The sequence below is a fragment of the Euprymna scolopes genome, chromosome 4, assembly GCF_053919585.1.
Source record: "Euprymna scolopes isolate OS-2025 chromosome 4, ASM5391958v1, whole genome shotgun sequence".
Taxonomy (NCBI): Eukaryota; Metazoa; Mollusca; class Cephalopoda; order Sepiida; family Sepiolidae; genus Euprymna; species Euprymna scolopes.
The window spans coordinates 65,939,111-65,963,858 of record NC_136485.1 but is presented as its reverse complement, the minus strand read 5'-3'; the positions used below and the strand labels follow the sequence as shown (position 1 = coordinate 65,963,858).

The 24,748-nt window shown below is 34.3% G+C and overlaps 1 protein-coding gene across 2 annotated transcripts in view; it reads left to right on the top strand.

Moving 5' to 3' along the window:
• LOC145268053 (phosphatidylinositol 4,5-bisphosphate 3-kinase catalytic subunit beta isoform-like) overlaps positions 1–24,748 on the top strand; it is a 420,372-nt gene that overhangs the window by 41,714 nt on the left and 353,910 nt on the right. Inside the window, exons 1-2 of one of the 2 annotated variants that reach the window (XM_080123348.1) lie at positions 1,944–2,173; positions 17,283–17,448. In XM_080123348.1, the coding sequence (XP_079979474.1) occupies positions 17,308–17,448 (141 nt within the window). In that variant the 5' untranslated portion in view covers positions 1,944–2,173; positions 17,283–17,307. Of the gene's footprint in view, positions 1–1,943; positions 2,174–17,282; positions 17,449–24,748 lie in introns of those variants that run through there. The other variant, XM_080123347.1, reaches the window with a different exon arrangement.

Here is a 24,748-nt window from a genome sequence, read left to right as displayed (position 1 = left end):
TTAAATAAACAATGCTTAATTCAATGATAATGTTGGTAGTTCAAGAAATTAATTTTTCTTTGAGTTATATCGAATTCATTAGTACGGACTTTAGGGGCTTTTTTCGTAATGTTCAAGCAAAAATTAATTTTTTTTTTTAATTGTTACAATTTACGATGTTTTATTTTCATAAAAAAAGCAAAAATAAATTCATGCATTTTTAAAAAAAAAATTTTTTTTTTTTTTTTTTTTTTTTTTTTACTACTGAAAACCATAACTTTAGTGAAGGTATTTTTGGTTTAAACAAAATAATACATTTCCACTAAGACTTAAGTAAAAATAATCAGTTCATGATATTTCCTGATCATTTTTTGATAAATACTAAAAATTTCATTAAAACTGGTTAATTTCTTGATTTTTGGTGAATTTTCAAGTAAAGGGAGGGGTCAAAATGTTTATACAATTTTGAGCATTGGCATTCATTTTGCACGTACCTATAAATAAACGATGAGGAATAAAAACTATGCATAATTATATCATCAGAACAGTAATGAAAATTAAAGGGGGCGGAGAAGAAAATAGTGGGAATCGTTGGGCTAAAATGAAGATTCTGTGTAGCTTAATTGCCATATATTTTCATTACTTGTAATCTAGCTCTACTCGTGTATTGAGCACTATTGAACTAAATACTGAAAATCGATACATATAATAAACTCTATAGCATTTTATGTGGATAATGAAATAATCTCTACAATTATATAAATGCAACTTTGTGTATGTGAGTTCGTCCTTATTGACTGTGAAACGTCTGGACAGATTTTCTTTAAAATTTACAGAACTTTTGTGTATAAGTCTGGAAATGATCTTAGTTAAGTTTTGTCTCAGAATACCCCCGATAATTATCGATAATCAAAACCGTTATTTTAATTTCTGACATCGGTAAAGCTATTTTTTCCATGTCGTTGCTTGACAACAATGATAGAACAATGGGCCATGAAAATTCTACTGTGGGTAAGTTGATAGCGTGTTTTTTTTTTTGTTTTTGCATGATGTGGTCTGTAGGTTCAAACTCCGCACATAAATTTCTTAATGTTTTTTTTTTTGTTAACTGGAAAGAAGTTTATATAAAATAATTTTATAAAAGAGTAGTTCAGAAGGTTCTCTAGAGTGCAATGTAGAATAACATATATTTTGGACTAAGTTACTGCATGGGGGCATGTGAAGCTTCGTCCTGGGTTGGTACTGGATATGACCTTAAACAATATCCGATGGTGAGGCCCCATCTTGCGAGCTTTGGGGAGTGTGGAGCCACCTTTTAATTGCCATTGCTCCCAGTTCCACTCTGACCCAGAGTGGTAGTACCTGTTAGGGTCCCTACTATGGGTTAAATAGAAACCGATTTGAAAAAAACATATATTCTATTAAAAATAATTTTCTTCAAAATCACTGGATTCAGCATTAAATAACCTAAAAAGGGTTGATATGCCGTAAAACAAAAACACTCAATCCTCCCAGGTGATTTCACGAATTTCGATGACAATAAAAATATAAGAGTGTGAAATATTCGTTGATCTGATGATCAACGAATATTTCACACTCTTATATCCCGGGCAACGTCGAATCTCTCTGCTAGTTATATATATATATATATATATATATATATATATATATATATATATATAAAGGATGATGATTTATCTAGTAATAAAGTTAGTGTTTAAAGTTGATGTTGCGTAAAATGTGTGTAAACTAGATTGTGGTTGCAAGTTATTCTATACTTGCCACGCCATTGATACAAGCATCAAGTTCCTGCTTTTGATTTAAAGGCTGGGCTAGTCTTATTTATCGAAGTTCATAGCAAATATCACTTGTTTACAATACTTTAAGGATTGGATAAGTTTCCTGTTATTTTCTGTTGGATAATTAACATGTCTGAATGTTTTTATAGCCACAGTGCAAGAAATAACTTTGTTAAAGGCTTGGTAAAACAACAAAAAAAGAACTACATAACCGGGAAGTTGGAAAGAGACGTTATTTATTCGAATGATGAACATGTGCCGCTCTTGAGTTTATTGCGAGAACTGTGGTAATTAATGCATGCATAATGAATGAGTCTTCTTAACTAGTTGTATCTACATGGCGTTACCCGGGAGTCCCTATTTATTTTCCTCCGCTGAGAGCAGTTAGACACAAGGTTTGTTTTAATATCCGTTAAGATCAACACCCCCGTCCAGCCACTTTGAATTGGACCAAAAATTAAAAAAACTTGCCTAAATCTAGAAAATTTTCTTTTGCACTGACCAAAGACAGAAAAGATGAAGTGTTACTTGGATTTTTACTTTTATTTCTAAATATTTGAATTGCAGACATACTTTTAATGGAAATGTTTTTCTTTTTTCTTTTCCTTTTTATCTTGTCTCTTTTTCCCTTTTCTCTTTTTCCCTTTTTTCTTTTTTCTTTTTCCCTTTTTTCTTTTTCCCTTTTTTCTTTTTCTCTTTTTTCCCTTTCGCTTTTTTCCCCTTTTTTCTTTTTCCCCTTTTTTCTTTTTCCCCTTTTTCTTTTCCCCTTTTTCTTTTCCCCTTTTTCTTTTCCCCCTTTTTCTTTTCCCCTTTTTCTTTTCCCCCTTTTTCTTTTCTCCCTTTTTCTTTTCTCCCTTTTTCTTTTCCCCCTTTTTCTTTTTCCTTTTTTCTTTTTCCCTTTTTTCCCTTTTTTCTTTTTCCCTTTTTTCTTTTTCCCTTTTTTCTTTTCCCTTTTTTCTTTTCCCTTTTTTCTTTTCCCTTTTTTCTTTTCCCCTTTTTTCTTTTCCCCTTTTTTCTTTTCCCCTTTTTTCTTTTCCCCTTTTTTTCTTTTCCCCTTTTTTTCTTTTTCCCTTTTCCTTTTTTTCTTTTTCCCCTCTTTTCTTTTTCCCCTCTTTTCTTTTTCCCTTTTTTCCCTTTTTTTCCCTTTTTTCCCCTTTTTTTCCTTTTTTCTCTTTTCCCTTTTTTCTCTTTTCCCTTTTTTCTCTTTTCCCTTTTTTCCCTTTTCCCTTTTTTCCCTTTTCCCTTTTTTCCCTTTTCCCTTTTTTCCCTTTTCCCTTTTTTCCCTTTTTCCTTTTTTCCCTTTTTCCTTTTTTTCCCTTTTCCCTTTTTCCCTTTCCCTTTTTCCCTTTTCCCTTTTTTCCCTTTCCCTTTTTCCCTTTTCCCTTTTTTCCCTTTTTCCCTTTTCCCTTTTTTCCCTTTCCCTTTTTCCCTTTCCTCTTTTTCCCTTTCCCTTTTTTCCCTTTCCCTTTTTCCCTTTCCCTTTTTTCCCTTTTTTTCTTTTTCCCTTTTTTCTTTTTCCCTTTTTTTCTTTTTCCCTTTTTTTCTTTTTCCCTTTTTCTTTTTCCCTTTTTTTCTTTTTCCCTTTCCCCTTTTTCCCTTTTTCTTTTTCCCTTTTTTTCTTTTTCCCTTTTTTTCTTTTTCCCTTTTTTTCTTTTTCCCTTTTTTTCTTTTTCCCTTTTTTTCTTTTTCCCTTTTTTCTTTTTCCCTTTTTTTCTTTTTTTTCTTTTTTCCTTTTTTTTCTGTTTTCCTTTTTTTTCTGTTTTCCTTTTTTTTCTTTTCGTTTTTTCTTTCCTTTTTTTTCTTTTTTCGCTTTTTCCTTTTTTTTCTTTTTTCGCCTTTTTCCCTTTCTTTATTCTCCCTTTCTTCATTCTCCTTTTTCCCCCTTTTCTTTTTCCCCCTTTTCTTTTTCCCTTTTTTTCTTCATTCTCCTTTTCTTCATTCTCCTTTTCCCTTTTGTTATTTTCCCTTTTTTCTTTTTCAAACTTAAATTTATAAAAAGCTATCAACCAGAATTTGGATAAATTAAGTGACGACGCCAAGGGGGAGTATCAGCCTTGTATACAAGTTAATGGTAGAAGAGAGTGAATATTAATAAAGTTCGAAATAATAAAAAAATTGTTTCAGTTTATACGATTGCATTTTTTTTTAACTCAAGAAATATTCAATTAACAGCATATAAATCATAAATCAATGTGTAATTGCCAAGAGTTAAATTGTGGCTATAAAAGCAAGCACACGTGAAGTTGTCTCGCAACTTCATTAATAGACAATATTTGAAAAATAAAATCCTGTAATCTTCAGGAATTATTAAATATTTGTGTCTTTTGGGTGTAAATATTTTCAAAGTGAATTCATTATTCAATCCACACTGGTAGATTGTTCTCATCCTATCAGTTATGAGTTGGTAGAAGGATTAATTTATATAATTCTTAATTATTAACTTTAATACTTTAGATTGAACCTTAAATTTCTAGTAGACTGTTGCTTAGCATTGATTGTGAATCAACACATTTTATCATTATGTCGGTATGAATTTTAGTAATCTTGAGTTGAAGTTAATTTAATTTAATAGAATTTCCATTTTTTCTCATTCAATTATTGGAATTCTTTTGAGACAAGTAATTTGTGTAGTTTATTTGTTTGCCGACTATTATCCTATTTGTTTACCCAAAACATGAGATGACAACTATGGAAGGCAGTAATTACTGAAAATATAGTTAAAGATTCAGCATTCCTATCCCATTGCGGTTAACAACTTGATGAAGGTCAGAGGAATAGTTGGCTAAAACGTTTTGAAACCACAACTATAAGAGATGAGGATAATAGTGCGCAAATAAATAAATAAATAAATAAATAAACGGATACAATTTCCAAATTTTTCCAGATATGTCAGCAAGTTAAAAAAACATTGAAAGTTGAAGTTTTCAGATTGATGTAAATTTTTAAATATTTCAATTATTATTTTTATTGATGTTTTCACTTTTTCTTTTTAATATTCATACAAGCACACAAAAAATTATACTTTGTGGATATTTATGATTTTGACGATCGATATTCACACTTACTAGATCCAAAACTTCCGTGATGACTTACTTGTCCTGTAAACATGTGTAGCATATTTAGCTGATGCATGCAAATTACTGATGAGCCAATTCCAATGTTTTTCCCGATTCCGATACAATTACTGATTCCGTACTAAATTACCAATTCCGATTCTTTATACACATCTAAATATTTAATTATAAAAATGTTATTTTGTTCCGATTACCATAAAAACGCATCTTAAATGTGCATATTTTCTCAAACGTAAAAACACAGTTGTGAGCAGGTGATCTAGAGATTTTAGTCTTACTGGAAGTTAAAATCAATAAGTATTTATTTTATTATTACTACCAGCAGTGGAAGATGTTTCTTCAACCAAAATCAAATAAAAAAGATAATTTAAGGAATTGGTTTTGGCATCGGAAAATAGGTTCAAATTTTCCCAATTCCGATACCCCAAAAAGCTCTGATTTTTCCGATTCCGATTAATCGTCCCAGCACTAATGCAAATGGCAGATGTTGCACTGATAGATACTCGGCCAAAGGAAGGAAGATGCAGAAAACTGAAAATATCTCTGTTCAGAGTTTAACTACCCAGAAGATATTTTCTTTGTTTAAATATTAAGGATTTCATTGAATGGGACCGTAATATTGGGATTGAACTTTTGTTAAGCCGCCATGATTAGAGACCGTCTAGATGTTTTCTTTGGATGTTTTGAGTGATCAATCTCTGTGCGGTCAAATAATGACGACCAACAAAAGGCCAAAATCAGTCAGGTGAAAAGATTCCAAGAAATGGAAAGTGAAGGAAGCCATAGCTAGCCTAATAGAAGTGGACTAAGTCAAAATTAGAGTTGATTTTTTTTTTCCAGAAAGCTGCTGAGCAGTCTCTACACCCAGGCTGGATCTTCTTGGCTGAAGGGCCGTTAGTGGAACCTATGTGTTTCGGTCTGTTTGGCAAGGCAAAACTATCATCCTCCTAGTTTGCCATTTTACCATAGGAGAGCAAGTACCACTTGTAATATCTCCCCAAAATAAACATTATTATTTGTTTATAAATTGGTCTTGTGGTTTTTATTTTGAAGAGAAAATTCCATTGTTGCAGGATTGACTGAATTGGGATAATCGCAGCTGGTGTAGTGAATGCACTAGGCCATCTTCATAGTCCGGTAGTCATTTGCAAAGTCAAAAGTATTGCTCAGTGTTTGGGTTTTTGTAATTACTAGTAATTTGTATATGTGCACACTGAACATCCATTGAAACATTTTAAAAGATAATAGGCATGAAGAGAGAGCCAGAGGGAAAATAGACATATAGAGGTGGAGGCCAGCGGGATGGTAGACATGTAGAGGCCAACGGGATGGTAGACATGTAGAGGCCAACGGGATGGTAGACATGTAGAGGCCAACGGGATGGTAGACATGTAGAGGCCAGCGGGATGGTAGACATGTAGAGGCCAACGGGATGGTAGACATGTAGAGGCCAGCGGGATGGTAGACATGTAGAGGCCAGCGGGATGGTAGACATGTAGAGGCCAACGGGATGGTAGACATGTAGAGGCCAGCGGGATGGTAGACATGTAGAGGCCAGCGGGATGGTAGACATGTAGAGGCCAGCGGGATGGTAGACATGTAGAGGTGGAGATCCAGAGGGATGATAGACAGGGGAGGAAGCTAAAGGAATAATAGGCAGAGAAAGGGAGCCTCAGCAATGGAAGTAAACAAATGAGAAAGAGATTCATGCAAAGAATTTAATAATCAATTGTCTAGAGCAAGAATTGCAACTGGATTTATAATTTCAAATTCAGGAGATGTGTTTAGGTTGCAGTTGCATGAACATTTTATTTAGTGTTTTCTGAACCAGAGTTGTTCTAAAGTTTTGAACTATTGTTGACATTTTATTGTGTGATAAAAGATATTTTTGTTTGTTAGAATATATATATATATTTTTTTTTCTAAATAACTTGCTTTCAATACTTTCTTTATTTAAGAACATTTCTTATGTAGGTGTTATTAACTTACTTTCCCATGAAATGAAAACGTGACACACTTTCTGGCCTTGATTAATTAGCTTTACACACCTAAGATTTTTTTTGTATATAAATGCCTTGGTTATCTTAGCGTTCCTTAATTTTTCAGAACATTTTAAATTTGGTCAATATGTTTTACATATCTTATTTTCTGTGTATCTGTCAGATTTCATTTTCATTATCTAGATAAATTATTTTTAACTTTTGACACACGAATTTGAAATTACACTATCTTATGCAGTTGCCATTGCGGAGTTGTATTATGCTAGAGAAAGTACTGAAACTTATACAATTAAACTATCTATTATGTCTAATGATACATATTATTGGTTTAATACCAACTTAAAAATGAAGTGTAATCTTTAACAGATTTATTCAACAACTTACAGAGCAAATGGATGCGTGATGATTAATGTCTGTGATAGAAGACACATTTGTTTACTTCCCAAAACTGTCATGGCTTATCTCCTTTTTTTTCTTAAAGGCGATAACTCTCTCTTCTTCGGTCCAAGGAAAATAACTCCATCTGTTTTATTATCCTGAATAGCATATCAACATTGATGTTAGTATGAAGAGTATGACAAAAGCAGGAGTACAACCGAGCCTTTCCCCATATACATTACAAGCCAATTATTCAACTTGTAACTATGTATTGTATTATTATCTTACAGTAAACGTTTTCTATTTGCACGTTGGCCATTCAAATTATTAAATACTTTTAGATAATATTACAAAAATTTAGCTTTCTTTTTTTTATTTTTCTGTTTGTGTGCTTTTTAAGGTTCCAAAACTACTTACCCAAATTCCACAAATTTAGCATAAATTCAATGAATTCCAAAGTTGCATGGCATTTAGCATAAAGTATCTTTAATGTGTTAGGTATGTCATTAGGACTGGATAGCAATACACACTTATATGCTCCTACATGGCATGGGGTTGGGTAGAATTTATACAACTGTTACCGTAATGTAGTTTTCAGTTGCAAAGCAAAGAATAGAAAAGAACTTCAATTTACTTTCTTTGTTTTACAACAACAGTTAGTTCCTCATTGTTATGACTGTGACATCACCCATGTCTCAAACATGATCCTGAATGTTATTCATGCTTCTAACGTGATCTTGAATGTTATTCCCATCTCTAATGTGATCTCCTTTTTAAAGTCTCTATTTTTCCCTACTGATGACGTCATTTCACATGCATTTGCATATGCATGTCTACGTTATGATACATTACTACTTATAATAGTACTAGCGTGGGTGCCTGGCGTTGCCCAGGGGTTTGAAGGTGTGTGTTGAGCTAAAAAAAAAAACAAAACGTAGTAATAGGCAGGTCAAACCCATGCCGCAAAAGAAAAAAAACATAAAAAAAAAGAATGTGATGTCTTTGCTGTTGCGTCCATCGCCAAACCGAAAGTGGCGAAGGTTTAAATTAAGGCTAGTCAATCGAAAAAAGGGGAATGACTTTCGAAAATATTGGCGAAAAAAGTGACCCCTTCTTGTGGAAAAGTGCCCAGTTAAGGGTGAAGGAATTAATGTTTTTAGCCAATTTTTCAATATTTGCTGTCCGAAAGGTCAAGCTTCAAAACGATACCGATCTTGTGAAAATTTGTCGCCTCTGTCGAAAGTTTTAGGCAGACATACAAACATACATACATACATACATGCATTTAAACAAACAGGTGAGGTTTTTATTATAGACTAGCGGGGGGTACCCGGCGTTGCCCGGGTGTTTGGAGGTGTGTGTGTGATTTTGGGTAAATCAAAGCACGCGGGTGTTTGTGTCAGGGGGGGGGGATAAAAAAAAAGTTTTGATAGGTAAGTATGAAGGATCGAACCCAAACCCTTGAGTCAAAGTTGGAAATTAAAGTGTGAAAAAAAAAACGTGCGTCGTTAACCACTTGGCCACCATGAAATAGTAACGGAAACATGTTTGAATTTATTTAAGTATTATAACTTGGTAGGTGCCCGTACTTAATGAGGTCAACTTTGACTGCGGGGCAGTATTTTATTTACTGCAGGGCAGGATTACTTTTTTTTTTTTTTTTTTTTTTGTTTCCCCAAGATGTTGTGGGGGAAAACCAGCACCCAATAAAAAGGGGATTGTCCAAATTGAATAGCAATTGTCTGATATAAGGAGAAACTCTACATTGATCAAAGCTGATTGCTTTCGGACGTTTCCGGCGATCGCGACCGGAAAAAATGCTGCCCGAATTAGTTTCGCTTTTATCATACGAAAAAGCTTAATGTACATGCGGCGATCGAAAAATGTTGAATATTTATCTTTTCAAAGTCGAGCAAATTAAATAGACAGTTAACTCGTAGATATTATCATTTAGACGTGATATAAAAAGTTTTAAGAAGTGAGTCGACCGATCGCATCTCGGAAAAAAGCCTTTCTTGGACATACACAAAAAGCGAACATACATACATACACACACACACATTTTCGGTTTTATATATATAGACTAGCAGGGGGTACCCAGCGTGGCCCGGGTGTTTGTAGGTGTGTGTTGTGGGGGGTGTGTGATCAAAACAACCCTGTTTAAAAAAAAGTTGGTTGGATGTTTGGAGGTGTAAAAGAAATAAAGTTTTAGTAGGAAAGTAGGCTTGAACCCTGAACCTTTGACGTGGAGATGGAAACGAAATGGAAAAAAACCCTGGGACCTAGCCATCTCGGCCACGAGAGACGAGGAATGAAAAAGCTCTTAATTTAACATTTATAAAATGAAATTAACAAGTGCGAGAAACTTAAGTCGCATGATGTTTGACCTTGAAACGTGACGCGGCTGCAAGCCAGTTTTCGCTTGTTTTATACTGAAAAGCAAAAGATACACGGGACGCTCTAAAAATCTGGAAAAAAATAGCACGTCAAAGTCGGGCAAATTAAATAAATTAAATAGACAGGCGACCCCTGTTCGTAACTCATATATATTATCATTTAGACGTGTATAAAAAGTTTTAAGAAGGAATGAGCCGACCGAAAAGTCCAGCGAAAAAGCCTTTTACAGACATACACAAAAAACGAACATGCATACATACATACATACATAGACACATTTTCGCTTTTATATATATATAGAAGATTACCAATAAACCCTTACTGCGCTTGGGACACAGAAGTTGGTGCTAGCGTGATTACAAGAGTGGATGGAGTAAGTTCGAGGAATTTCTGCCATTACTAATCAGCAGAGCATTACTGCTTTCAACTAAGATAAGAATCTACCAGACGTGTATGTGTTCAGTTTGAGGATGTATGGAAGTTAAATCTAGCTAGTGAGGGTTGGAGACATATGTTTCATGGAGAGAAATGATATGAAAATTATACAATGAATGTTTAAAGATCGACTTTAGTCAGATAAATCTAAACAATATAAGGAAATGTGTGTAGAACAGGAGAATTTGTTGGTTTGTTCAGATTGCAATTATTGGATTAGAGTTTGTGGGTTAATAATAGTGCTGGGATGATTAATTGGAATTGAAAATAGGAAAAATCGGGACTTTTGGGGATATTGGAATTGGAAAAATTTATGCCTATTTTCCGATGCCAAAAATGATTTTTTTCATTAACATTTTATTTGATTTTATTTAAATCATATCTTCTACTGCTGATCGTAATGATAAAATAATATTTATTGATTTTAAGCTACCAGTAAAACTAAAATCAATAGATCATCCCCCACAAATTTATTTTTACATTTGAGAAAATATCTGAACAGTTAACACGTTTTTATGGTAATTGTGAAAAAATAACAATTTTATAGTAAAATAGTAATCTCTCATGTTCTGGAAAAATAAAATAAAAAATAAAATAAAAAAAAATATATATATATATATATATATAATTTCTAATATATAAATGGTTATATATCTGTCGGTCTCTTTGTGGCTCTATATTTTCAAACTCTATTTCCTCCGAAACTAAAAGTCGCAGAGCTGCACTAGGGGCCTCAAATGATTGGATTTTTTGCAGGCCGTTCTTTTATGTGTCTTTAGCTGGTTAAAATTGTTTTTAAGAGGTCAAAAATGTGTCAAAATTGAAACAATCGTTAAACATTTTGTACATTCATTTTAATTTAATTTTTAATCGGTTTATATGCATGTCATGTTGGTACAGTGGTAATGTCACCAGCTTTGAATGTTAGTTTCGGTTTCGATTCTAGCTGATGGCGCCCAAATTCTTTTATATATATATATATATATATATATATATATATATATATATATATATATATATATATATAACTTTTGAAATCACAACTCTATAATAATATATGTGAAATCTAGAGAAATAAATATCATATTTAAGCGTATTTTATGCCTGGGCAAAGCTGGACAATCCCCACCCCACTCCACCCCCGCTAGTATATATGAATATAATGAGGACTCGGGGTTAAGAGTTATGTTTTCAGCTTCAAATCTAGCTGATGGCACCCGAGTCATATATATATCTTTTTAGTTTTGATCTCACTAATATATATATTAAGTTCAATATAATAATAAAGAATTGTCCCTATAATAAATACATAATCTTCATAAATTAAAATATCATATTTAAGTGTGTCTTACGACAGGGCAATACTGGCTGGCCTGCTAGTTTATATTAAAAACCTACTTTTTCTGCTTAAAATTTATTAAACAAACTTACTGGAATTGGAAAATTTATTAAACAAACTGGAAAATTTATTAAACAAACTTACTGGAATTGGAAAATTTATTAAACAAACTGGAATTGGAAAATTTATTAAACAAACTGGAATTGGAAAATTTATTAAACAAACTTACTGGAATTGGATATGATATTGAAACAAACTTACTGGAATTGGATATGATGTTGAAACAAACTTACTGGAATTGGATATGATGTTGAAACAAACTTACTGGAATTGGATATGATGTTGAAACAAACTTACTGGAATTGGATATGATATTGAAACAAACTTACTGGAATTGGATATGATGTTGAAATTTATTAAACAAACTTACTGGAATTGGATATGATGTTGAAATTTATTAAACAAACTTACTGGAATTGGATATGATATTGAAACAAACTTACTGGAATTGGATATGATGTTGAAATTTATTAAACAAACTTACTGGAATTGGATATGCAAGTGACTACATCAAAGTTAACAAATTTGCATATTCCTTTGAAAAATGAACGTTCATTAATTAATTATTCATTTTTTTATGTTTCTTATTAGATGATTGATTTCATTTTACTATTACAGTTAATTCTTTTCATGCATAGTTTCTACATTGTGCATAATTGCATAGAATTTAGGATGCAAACATTCTAGCTCACGAACATGTTTTATATACATGTAAAAGTTATCTTGTCTATGCAAAATGTTTCTATCGAACTTCTTACAGACTTGATACTTGATATATAGGGTACTTGGACCTTGGGAACACTTTTGATTTGTTTTTAGCCTTTAAAAGTAGCTGGTAAGAGGTCAGAATTAAAAAAAAAAATATCATGTGACCTTGGCAAGAGTAAATAAACTAACTTCTGAGTATGTGTACATATACATTTTTTGCTTGAAGTTGCTTAATTTTTAGCCTTTTTTTTATCCATCTGATGATAGCTCAGACACTAATGACGAAGGTTGAAGCACTAAATAATGACTATGGCTGGCACGCTGAATTTTTTGGTTTTTATTCCAGCTGATGGCACTTGTCTCTCTCTCTTTTTTTTTTTTTTTTTTTTTTTTTGTACAATATAATAAACAGAGAATTTGCTCTATAATAGTAAATACTAAATCTGCATAAATTAAAATATTGTATTTAATTTACAACCAGGCAATGCTGGGCGGCTTGCTAGTGTAAAAATAATTGCCAGCTAAATATCTTTCAAATCAAAAACAATGAATGCCACTTTTTTAAATGTATTTATTTAAAATTGTACTGTTTTAGCCAACGAGTATCCTGTTTCCCTGACTGTAGAGGTAGGGAGTACTGGGTCGAAAAAAGGTCACATCTTCAAAATCTGGTGGGGACCCCCTCAAATCAAAATATAAGGTGTATCTAGGTCAAAATCGGAAAAAAAATTTGAAAAAAAATTTTTTTTCATCTGTTGGCGGCATTTTTTAGATCTGGGGCTGGTTTTTCAAGAAATATGTGTCCGAAATGTCAATATGAGTGATTTCAAGGCATAATTTTGCTTCTTGTGTATCTCCAATGCCCATTAATGGATATAAATAGTTTCAAATGACACAGGGTCATGTATTTAAACAGGTTTTGTGGTATTCTTGGTCAATTTCGGTCAAAAAATGGCCAAAATTGGCCATAAATTGGCCGAAAAACAGGCAAAAATCACAAAAACCATCTTGGGTCACATAAATTATCCTCGTCCACCTTTATAAAGGTATATATTGCTGTAGATACCTAAAATAGACATTGGAGTACAATTATATACAGGTCTCAGATCTTTTGGGCCTTTTTTGAAGAGAAATAGACCAAATTTTGACCCAAAATTGCCAAAAATAGGACGAAATTGCCAAAATCCTGTTCTCGGTCACTTAATCGATCCTTGTTCATTCCCAATGGATATGAATGACTTCAGACACATATATAAGGCAGAGAACCATGAATATTGACAGGTCTTGGGGTCTTTAAGGGCAATTTTAGAGGTGAATTTGACCAAATTGGACCTAAAATTGCTGAAAATAGGCCGAAATCGACATAATCCCGTCCTTTTATGATTTCCAAGTGCTTAACAGACTTAACAAAAGTGACTCAGATATACACTACAAGCACTACAATAATCCATCAAACTTGGCTGCAATCTCTTTGTGGTTGTGCAGTGTGAATTGCATGTTTCGGTCCGAAAGAACATCCCAGTCTCCGTTGATTTCACATTCGACAATTTGATCTGCATCGATAGTTTGCTTATCATCTGGGTTTCGGTACCTCCATTTTAAGTTCTTCCTTTCATAAACACGCTCCAAATGTTCAATTTCGTATTTCTGGTTGTCTAGGATTTTAGTACAGTACCCCAGAAACCATGTTGGCACCCCCTTTACTGTCCACAACACCACACACATCTGATTCACATTCAGGATTAAAGGTAACTCAACCATTTCCTCTGCAACTCGTGGAATGCAAGTGATGGCTTTTAGGGCATCATCATTAGTGAGCAGAGGAATTCTTGTGGATACCGGTCTGTTTGTGACGCAGCGTCAGCGCAATCTACAAGAACTCGAACCAGACCTGAACGAGTCATGCTAACTCCTTCTTGACTGTTCTTTTCACTACTTACTGTAGTACTGTTGAGTGTGTCAACCACCTCATCCATGATGTATGAAAGTTCATCCTCCATCATTTCTACCTCAGCTGCTTCTTTTTGTCGCATGTCCTCCATCTCTTTTTTAAACTCCTCGTCTACTTGTGTCAAGTCGATTCCCCAATTTCGATTCATTTTCAACTGATCATAGTAGAATGTCTTTTCCGCTGGAGCAAACTTCTCAGGATCTACCGCCATGCCTTTGATGTTGAAGAGTTCGGAATGTTCCTTCTTAAAAACTCCATCTCTGCACGTCTTTTCTTCTTCTTGCTGGTTGTAACAGCATTGTAGTATGACTGCAAAGATTTGCGAATCTTCTTCTTCACCGATTTCGCAGACAGAACATTAGATGCGGAGAACGCCTTCGACCAGGTTATCATTAATCCCTTGGCGCAATCTGACACAGCTTGTTTTCTGAGTCTAGTCTCTTTCTCTTCAGTTGGTTGTCCAGATGGTGCGACTTCAAGAATTTTAGCAATGACTTCATATTCTGAAGGAAGAACATCACCAAAAGAGAAAGTTGTGAACTGCTCTGCAGCACTACTCATTCTGCCGGCTGACTCTTCAATACAATCCTGAAAGAGAAATATAACTGTGTCAGGATATTCAAAATGGACCCAAATAAAAATATGAATGGACCCAAGGAGAAGGAGATTTCAACTGTGTGCTATGATTATGATAAAAATAACATAGCAAGGAGACTCTACATTTCAGAGTCTCATTTTGAACTGACCAAATAAACAAAACAACTCCTTTCTCAGATAACACTACAATGTTATCAATCATTCGATTCTACTAGTACTAGTCCCCAAGCCCCTTGGGAAACTAGTTAAATAACACTTACAATTTTTGTATGAAGCTTTGTAAGAAACTTTCTTATGTAAAATTTACCAGATTTGGAACACTGGACGATTAAGGGTATTTCTTTCCGCAAAATGAATGACATCTAGGGTGTAAATCACCGTGAAAATTGTGCTAAAATCCCGATTTTGTACTAAAAAATGACTTTTATATGCTAAAATAAAACTCAATTTAGCTATACATTGTGTCATTCCTATCCTAATTCATTGACCAAGTCAAAAAAAGTGAAAATACCTAAGTTTCAACTGCTATTTCTTATCCCTTCTTTTGCAAAGATGGGTAAATGGGCGTTTTTGGGCCCCCGGAGCCTAAAATTCTAAAAAATGGCGCCAACAGATGAATTTTGATTTTTTTTTTCAAAATTTTTTCGATTCTTACCTAGGTTTAGTGCATATTTTGATCTGAGGGGGTCTCCACCAAAATCTGAAGACCCGACCCAGTACTCCCTACCTCTACTGACTGTACTAAGATGCAGAAATTTAAATGTAATGTGAACAGACATCTAGATTCTCAACTCCTTACATAATGATTTTTCAGATATGATCCCAAATAGTAACCCTTTACATTCAAGTGACAATATACCTTTTTTGGAGGGAATAAAAGTTTTTAAAAAATTTCAAAATAATTGATCAAATGTTTGTTTTACTTAAGTGACATCAGATTAATAACCACTCACCATCTTTATTGATTGGACGATCTCATTAAAACAAAAAAGAAAAAGAAATGTATATGAAAGCTAATATCGTATGTACAAACATGAAAACCTTATACACTATTGAGGAGACACCATCTTTGTTTTCTTTCACTGTTTATTTTCTCTTCTGATAAAATGTGAAAAACCTGTTTAATAAATAATAAAGTTTTGTATTATTCAGGTTCATTGGACTACTGTTCTCATGTTAAGTGTGATTTTCACAACGTTTCGGTCAATGTAGTCTCCACCTTCAGGTGTATCTTGTTGAACTTGGGAATGTTTGTCAAACTCTATTATTTGGACAGAATCTCGAACGGAACCTTTTATTTATTTCATAGGAGTAGCATGCTCTCGTTCCATCAGCCATAACTGACTAGAGGTCCTAATTAATTCGCAATTGTATTTTTCGGTCATCCACAGAGAATTGAACCTTCAACCTTCAAAAGAATATCACTTTTACAATTGATTTTTCCAAGTACTCTCTCCATTGTATCACGGTTCCTTGCAGTAATCTTGTACGGATTTTAGGAGCTTTAAACCTATTTTATTTCTAGTTGTAAATATCCATTACTAATTATTATTACTATATTGCTGTGTGTGTGTGTGTGTGTGTGTGTGTGTGTGTGTGTGTATATATATATATATATATATATATATATATATTTTTTTTTTTTTTTACTATAATAATTAAATACCTACAGACACTAGTGTTTCATCCTTTCGGGAATCTTCAGTGCAGGGTGTCACGATTAACACCAATTGACAGATTCAAACTCGGCAACAAGAGACATCTTTGGCTCGATTAGCAAAGACCGTATCCATTCGACTACCATTAACCGCGTGAAATAACGTTGAATTTAAACATTTTAATTTTAAATGCTCTTTACGTCAGTCAGACAGTGATCTAATCGTTATACAATGATCTATGCATAAGAGCTAAATTGACCGACTTAATTCAACTGAAAGTGCTCAACGATTAGAAACGAGTTTCTCAAAGGGGCTGTCATAATTATTTTTTTTTACTATAATAATTAAATACCTACAGACACTAGTGTTTATTGTTTTTACTTATTACTGTGTATATTATCTATTATTTATAATTAACAATTCCCATATCGTATTAAATTCTATACTAGGTCTACTTAGTAATTGGTTGTTTCCCAGCATACTGATGAGTAGTGTCTTCTGTGTCTGGTCCAGTGTGAGCAACCGAAAAATACAACTGTGAATTACTTAGGACCTCTATCCAATCATGGTTGACAGAACAAGAGCGTGCTAATCCCATGAAGTAAATAAAGGGTTCCATTTGAAATTTTGTCAAAACTCCCAAGTTCGACAAGATACACCTGAAGAAGGTCAGAGATTACATCAACCGAAACGTTGTGAAAATGACACTCAAGATGAGAACAGTAGTCCAATGAATTCAAATGAATGACCAATCCTCATCTCAAAAATTCAGAAACGCCAAATTAAGTTTTGTCCTATTTAATTGAAATTAATCTCTTAAGAGTTTTATTCAAAGGAACATGTTCATTGCATGAATTATTTCTAAACTGTAAATCTTAAAAGTTAATTGTTTCTTTCTGTTTTGTAGGTGGTGGAATTAAAACTGTTTCACCATGGTGGTGGTGCAAATGCCGGATGTCTCGGCAAGTGTCTCGGCTAATGGTGAGATCAACCTTGACTTCCTCATGCCCAATGGCATCCTCATTCCGATGTCCGTGGATTTTTACTGTTCTACCTTTGAGAAAATCAAACAGGTGAGTCATTAGCATACCTAAAAATATTGATGAGGGTGGGGAACATCAGATTGATCAATGTTTTAGAACAGGTATTCCTGACTTACTGATTATACCCGCTCTCCTTTAAAATCAATTTTTTCATCTTAAAGTGAGCTTTAAGTTTCCTGCTTTTTAGCAGAATTTAAAAAAATTTTATTTTATTTATTTTTTTTTAATCCAGAAAAAGCAAATTTCAACACAAATCATTAGCATTTTCACTTTTTGGTCGAAATATGCTTTTGTTTTAATATTTTTTTTTTTTTTACAGAGGAGTCATCACTTATCAGGGCCCGGAGGTCACTTGAGAATAAGGGTTAATGAGTGTAAGGTGGTCAGTGCGACAACAAATCTGGGATAGATTTTGGTGGGAATTGAGTAGAATTAGACTATTTAAGAGGGCAGGATAGCAAGAGCTTGTTCACATTGGACTTGAAGATAACCATATTGTAGTCAGCTGCGAAGCAGGTCAGTGAAACAGTGAAACAGGGTTCCATAGGCGGGCTATTCTAGGAAATAAGCTTGGTTCACAGAATTTTCATTTAGATTTGGCCACTGATAGAGTGAGGGACTTGTTTTAATAAGAAAAAGTTGATTTCTGCCAAATAGCTAGAGCCTTACATCCTTATTTTTTTCATCACTATTTGGTTTGATTTTATTTCTTTTTCTCACTTTTCTGTTCATCTTACCTTGTCTTCCTTTTCCCTATTAATGACAGTTCTCTCTGAAAACTAAAAATGTTAATCTTTCCATGAAATCTAAGACTTAAAATGATTCATGATGAGGGGGTGGGTAGGGGAATTAAATAACTTTTATCTCATCAAAGAATAATTTCTTGTCTTCTTTCCATATGCACATTTAGTGTCTTTCTTTTAACTTTGATTTTCTTAGTTGAAACTGATTAGTGTTGTTTAGAAATAAAAAAAACATTGTTTTGCACAACACATACACACCGACGGGGTGGACACATATTAAGAAATTCATTTTGGTTTCAACTTTTTTTCTATTGCCTACTCACATCTCTGCTAAACATAATTATAAAAAAGTTTGGTAAAAATTTGGTTTTTGCCCAGAATTACCCCTATTAATTCCCCCTATATTAAAAAACAGAAATAATGAAAAATTTTATTTTTCATTATTTTTGGGATGAGGATTGGTTATTCATATTATTTGGATTACTGTTCTCATCTTGAGCATCATTTTCACATTTCAGTCGATGTAACCTCCAACCTTCTTCTGATCAGTTACTAAGTAGACCTAGTATTGAATTTAACACCATATGGGAACCGTTAATTATACATCTCTATATATAATATTTTCATTGCAGAAATTCCCCTCTGGACCAAAATACCATAGGTTTACAACAACAGATGTCACATACAAATTTATTATATCTAGACTATAAGCCACTATCTTATGTAACTTTAAAACACCATTTAGACACATTTAATCGTTATAATAAAATCCTACATAGGAGTGATGTCATCACAATCGCAAACATCTTTAGAGGAAGTAATTCCTATTTTTCCCTCTAAATATCAGGTACTCCTACTGCCCCCAGTCATCACTGGGAGGAGTTTTGCATTTTCAACATATATGGGGTTTCACTCTTCGCAACTGGATCACAAACTCCTACACATAACATAATCTTTTGCTTTTCCAATTCAAAAATATTCAACTCTCCCCAGACTAATTCCGCCTTCATATTGGTTGAGCTCTAACCATTCCTATATTCCAAATTAATAGTATCTGCATACTAAATGAATGCTAATGTACCATTCAAACATGGCGTCACAATGATACCTACTTTTGTCCTCTTAGTAAATTGCTGCGTTATTTTTCTTAAATTTTATTTTTAATTTTGTATTTCTTCTCTCTCTCTCTCTGTATATATTCTTCCCAAGTCTCTTTCTTTGTCTTGCTCGCTCGCTTTTTACTTTTCTTTTTAGAAATTACAAACATTTCTCCCCTCTCTTGCTCGCTCAAACATAGTTACATTTTTTTTAATGTACTTACGAAACTGTTTAAGCGCTGCCTTAAGGAGAAGTGCTTTCCGACTCCCTGGAAGACCTCATCAGTTTGCCCTGTATTTAAGAATTCAGGTGATAAGTCATCTCCCTCTCAGTACAGACCAATAAGTCTCCTGTGTGTTATGAGTAAGTTGCTGGAATCCATATTAAATAGAGAAATAGTCAACCACCTCAGCAGGAATAACCTTCTTAGTGACACACAATATGGTTTCCGCTCTGCAAGATCTACCGCAGATGTGCTGACGGTTATATCCCACAGGATTAGTGAATCTCTTGACAAAGGCTTCCTTTCTAGGACAATTGCTCTTGACATATCAAAGGCCTTTGACAAGGTATGGCATAAGGGTCTACTTCACAAGATTTCCAGCTACGGTATAACTGGAAATGTTTTCTCAATCATTAAATCATTTCTCTCTGATAGGCTCATAAGAGTAGTGGTAGATGGACAAAAATCGGAGGCCTGCTATATAAATGCTGGAGTCCCTTAGGGGTCAATCCTAGGCCCAACTCTCTTCCTGATCTACATCAATGACCTCCCTAAACACATACTTAAATCATTCGTTGACATCTATGCTGATAACACGACCATCTACGGCAACACGTCAAAGGCTGTAAATGACAAAGTTCTCTCTGATTCTCTCTCCTCTAATCTCGAGCGCATGGTTCAGTGGGGGAAGATGTGGCTGGTTACCTTTAATGCATCCAAAACCAAACTCCTATCCTTACATCATCAACGCTCTGATCCCCATCTGGCATCAATTGTGATGGATGGCTCTCGTCTGGGTGAGGCCCCGTGTTTTGACAAGCTTCTGGGTTTGACCTTTACTCCTGATCTGAAATGGAACACGTACATCAAGTCTGTTGCCAAGGTCGCTGGAAAGATGGTGGGATCCTTCTGCCGCTCCAGAAGATATCTCACTACTGATGCAATTCTCTATCTATATAAAAGCCAAGTACGTCCAAGGATGGAATACTGTTGCCATATCTGGGCAGGAGCTGCTAAAAACAGCCTATCGTGCCTTGACAGAGTACAAAATAGACTTCGTGGCTTAGTGGGGGATGCCCTTTTCTCTATCCTGCAACCTCTCTCCCACAGAAGAGACGTTGCGAGCCTATCCTTTTTTTATCGTTATTTCCATGGCAGGTGCTCGTCTGAACTCCAATCTCTGGTCCCCCCTCGCCAATCTTTCACGAAAAACACCCGTCTAGCTGAATCCACTGTGAAAAATTTCCCCCACTTTATATCTGTGCCTAAATCAAAACGCGGATTCCATGAACAAAGCTTCTTTCTTAGAACTGCACGCCTGTGGAACTCTGTTCCGTCTGCCTGCTTCCCACCGGACTACAACTTGGATGTCTTCAAGTCCAATGTTAACAAATTCCTAATGAACCGCCCCCTTAAGTAAACACTTCATCAAATCTCCACACTAACGTAATGTACTTGCAATAACCCTTATCCCTGAGTGGCTTCCGGGCCTTGATAACTGGTGATCACTGTGTAAAAAAAACAAAAAAACTTACACACCACCCTTGAAATAAAAATACATAAAAATACATAAACCTTTTTATCAATTGATTTTTCATTTTAAAATCGCATACTGTTTCTAATAACTATGTTTATATTATCTAAGACCAAGCTCCTATCTCTACATCATAAACGCTCTGATCCCCATCTGGCATCAATTGAAATAGATGGCTCTCCTCTAAGGGAGGCCCCAGGATTTGATAAGCTCCTGGGTTTGACCTTTAAACCTGATCTTAAATGGAACACATACATCAAGTCTGTGGCCAAGGTCGCTGGGAAAATGGTGGGATCCTTCTACCGCTCTAGAAGATATCTCACTAATGTTGCAATTCTCTATCTATATAAGAGCCAAGTACGTCCAAAGATGGAGTATTGCTGCCACATCTGGGCGGGGGCTGCAAAAAACAGCCTATCCTGCCTTGACGGAGTACAAAATAAACTCCGTGGCTTGGTGGGGGATGCCCTTTTCTCTACCCTGCAACCTCTTTCCCACAGAAGAGACGTAGCGAGCCTGTCATTGTTCTATCGTTATTTCCATGGCAGGTGCTCGTCTGAGCTCCATTCTATGGCCCCCCCCTCGCCAATCTTTCTCAAAAAAAACACCCGACTAGCTGAAACCAGCATCAATAATTTTCCCCACTCCCTATCTGTACCTAAATCAAAACGTAGATACCATGAACAAAGCTTCTTTCTTAGAACTGCACGCCTGTAAAACTCTGTTCCGCTTGCATGTTTCCCTCCCGACTTCAACCTGGATGTCTTCAAGTCCAACACAAACAAATTCCTGATAACCCCCCCCCCCCCAAAGTAATGACACCTTACCAATTCTCCAATACTATTGCTACACTATCCCTTTGAATCCCTGAGTGGCCATTGGGCCTTGATAAGTGGTGAACTCCATGTAAAAAAAAAAAATATTTTATATATTTTGTCAGATATTTTAAACATATACTTACAGAAACATGAAAACAATGAACATGTCACATTTTTTACAGTTTTAGCAGTTTCATAAATATGAATGTACAACAGAAAATAGTTTAACAGTTTTAAAATGTGACTATTACACATATCTGTTAAAAAAAACTTTACATTCAAACAACATAATAAGTATGAATCCAGTAAATGATATTGCTTGAAACATCTATTTTTATATTGACGATGATCGTCATAGATTGTGCAGGTTTAAATAACATTTTTTTTAAATGAAGTACATTTGATTTATGCACACATATATATATATATATATATATATATATATATATATATATATATATATAAAACTAACTATAGTTGCAAAAAAACAAAAGAAAAAAATGTTTGAAAAAATCATATCAGCAACAAATATCTTCATCAGCCCAAATATATAAGGAAGCAGTTTTAAAGATTAGCGGAAGTGTTGTATCCATTTTGTACTTTCATACCTCAATTGATAAACTTGCCGGCATGTTTGAAACTTAGTCTGCTTTTAAGCAAAATTACCAAGTTTTTTTTTCCCCCCCCACTGATTACATATGTTTGAATTACCTAGTTTGAATGTGAATTTCATTACATAGGGAATTGAATTTGGTGGACTATTTTATTTTAATTTCTTTTCCGGACTGATTCTCGAGATTGTGCACGCGTTAATTTTTTTTTTCTGTTTTGTGGAGATAGGGTGGGAGTAAATTTGTACATTAGGTCCCCTCCGCAATTTTCTTTAGAATGACAGCGTATATGGGTTTTCAACTATGCTGATTAAGAAACTCTCATTAAAATTTGTACTGAGGAAAGTACTTTTAGAGATAAAAAAGACCTGTATTATACACTGTAATTCAGTGGCTGCCAGGTTTGTGCGCATGCGCGATAATCAAATCTACTTCTCTCCTATGGACACTGCCCCTCACCCCCCCCTTTTTTTTTTTTTAAACATTTGCAGGTGGGTATGCTGACTACGATTATCAAGATTAAATTTAATTATTTTTCCATCCTCTTCCCTCCAAAAAGGGGATTATAATTGTTTTGTTTTATGTTAAAAAAAAAGACAATATAAAACTGGAATTTACTTTAATACTATTAGTGGAAGAGTTGAAAAGAAGGGAAAAAATCCCTAACTTCTGTTTTTACTTTCCATAATTATTCTAATGAACCAGTTTTCATAATTTTATTAATTCATACTGACTTACACATGCCATTAATTGCTTTTTTTAAATTCAGACAGTATCTGTATGTTATTGCCTCAAACCATCACTAATCGCCAGTGAAAGCCATATTTATTTCAGCTACAGCAACTGTGTCCGCAATTGTTCAAGGATGGCAGTGAACAATAACCGTAGTTTACTTTTTTTCCAAGGTGGTGGTGGGGGGGGGGGGCAGGCTTCCACTGGCCAACGCCGCTTAACGGATCCTGCTAGTAATCTCTATATAAATAAAATGAACTCATTTTTTCACGTCGGATTTTGACCTTAATAGGATTAAAAATCAAGATATTTCATGCAAATATAATATGCACAAACGGCAGAACAATATCTGAGGTGTGTTATAGGCTTATTATTTCTCAAATTCTTCGATAATCTTAGATTTCTATACTTTTTCTGCTGAGAAGTCACGGCCAAAATCGGTTAAGATCAATGGAAGTGGTAAAATATTTTCTCTCTAATAAATTCCTCCTCCCCCTGCCACCACTTAACACCATTTGGGGATCGTTCACAAGGAACAGTTGAGAAGAGAACACCGGTTTGGCTTTGTAGTTCTTTCATGTGAAGTTATTTAAAATCACTAAACTAAGCTGCAGTGCTCTGTGGCATAGTGGTTAGCGTGCTGGACAATTCACATTATATTTTCATGTTCGCGCCGACCTACCGTAGTCGTTTTTTTTTTTTTTTCTTTTTTTTTCCTAAACAACTGGAATGGACTTTTCTTGGTGGCCGAACTGTTAACGTTGCAGATGTTTTTTTTTTTTTTTTTTTTTTTTTCACACTTTATTTTCCTACTTTTACTCATGACTCCGGGTTTGATCCTTCCTACTTACCTACCATAACATTTTTTAAAACTCCCCCCCCCCGTCCCGGAAACAAACACTCGGGCAGCGCCAGGTACTAGTTAATAATATTGTAAAGTAATAATAAAATAAATAATAAATATATATATAATGATAACATGTAGTAATAAATAGTGATATTTATGTATTCATTCTTTTGTTGACCTTCATAGTTGCTGTTGTTTCACCATGTTTCAGCCAACACATCCTCTGGCCTTCTTCAGGTGATTAATCGAGACAGAATAGGAATGCTGAATCTTGTAATTGTACCCCAGTAATTATTGCCTTTCATAATCGTTGTCTCACCATCTTTTGGTCAACGAGTCTTCTGGCCTGCTTGGGTAGGATTAAAACTGCTATCTTCAGGCAATGCTCATCTGGAACCTTAAAGACTCAATGCCTCTATCCACTGGGTCGCGGGTCCTAAAATCAAACCTTGATTTTTGGATCTTATAAATCTAATTTTGTGTTCTTATGTGGTCTTCCATTTTCGGGGTAATACTGAATGGTATTATATATTTTTCTTATTATGAATCTTCATCTCAAAGGATTTAAAAATTTTATTTATATATATATATATATATATATATATACACACATATATCTCAATAAACAAACATTTATTAAAATTAAATTCAGTATTTCGATTCATAACAGAATATTCATCAGGAAATACAGGTTTTTCTTTTTTCTTTTGGTCTTTAAACCGTT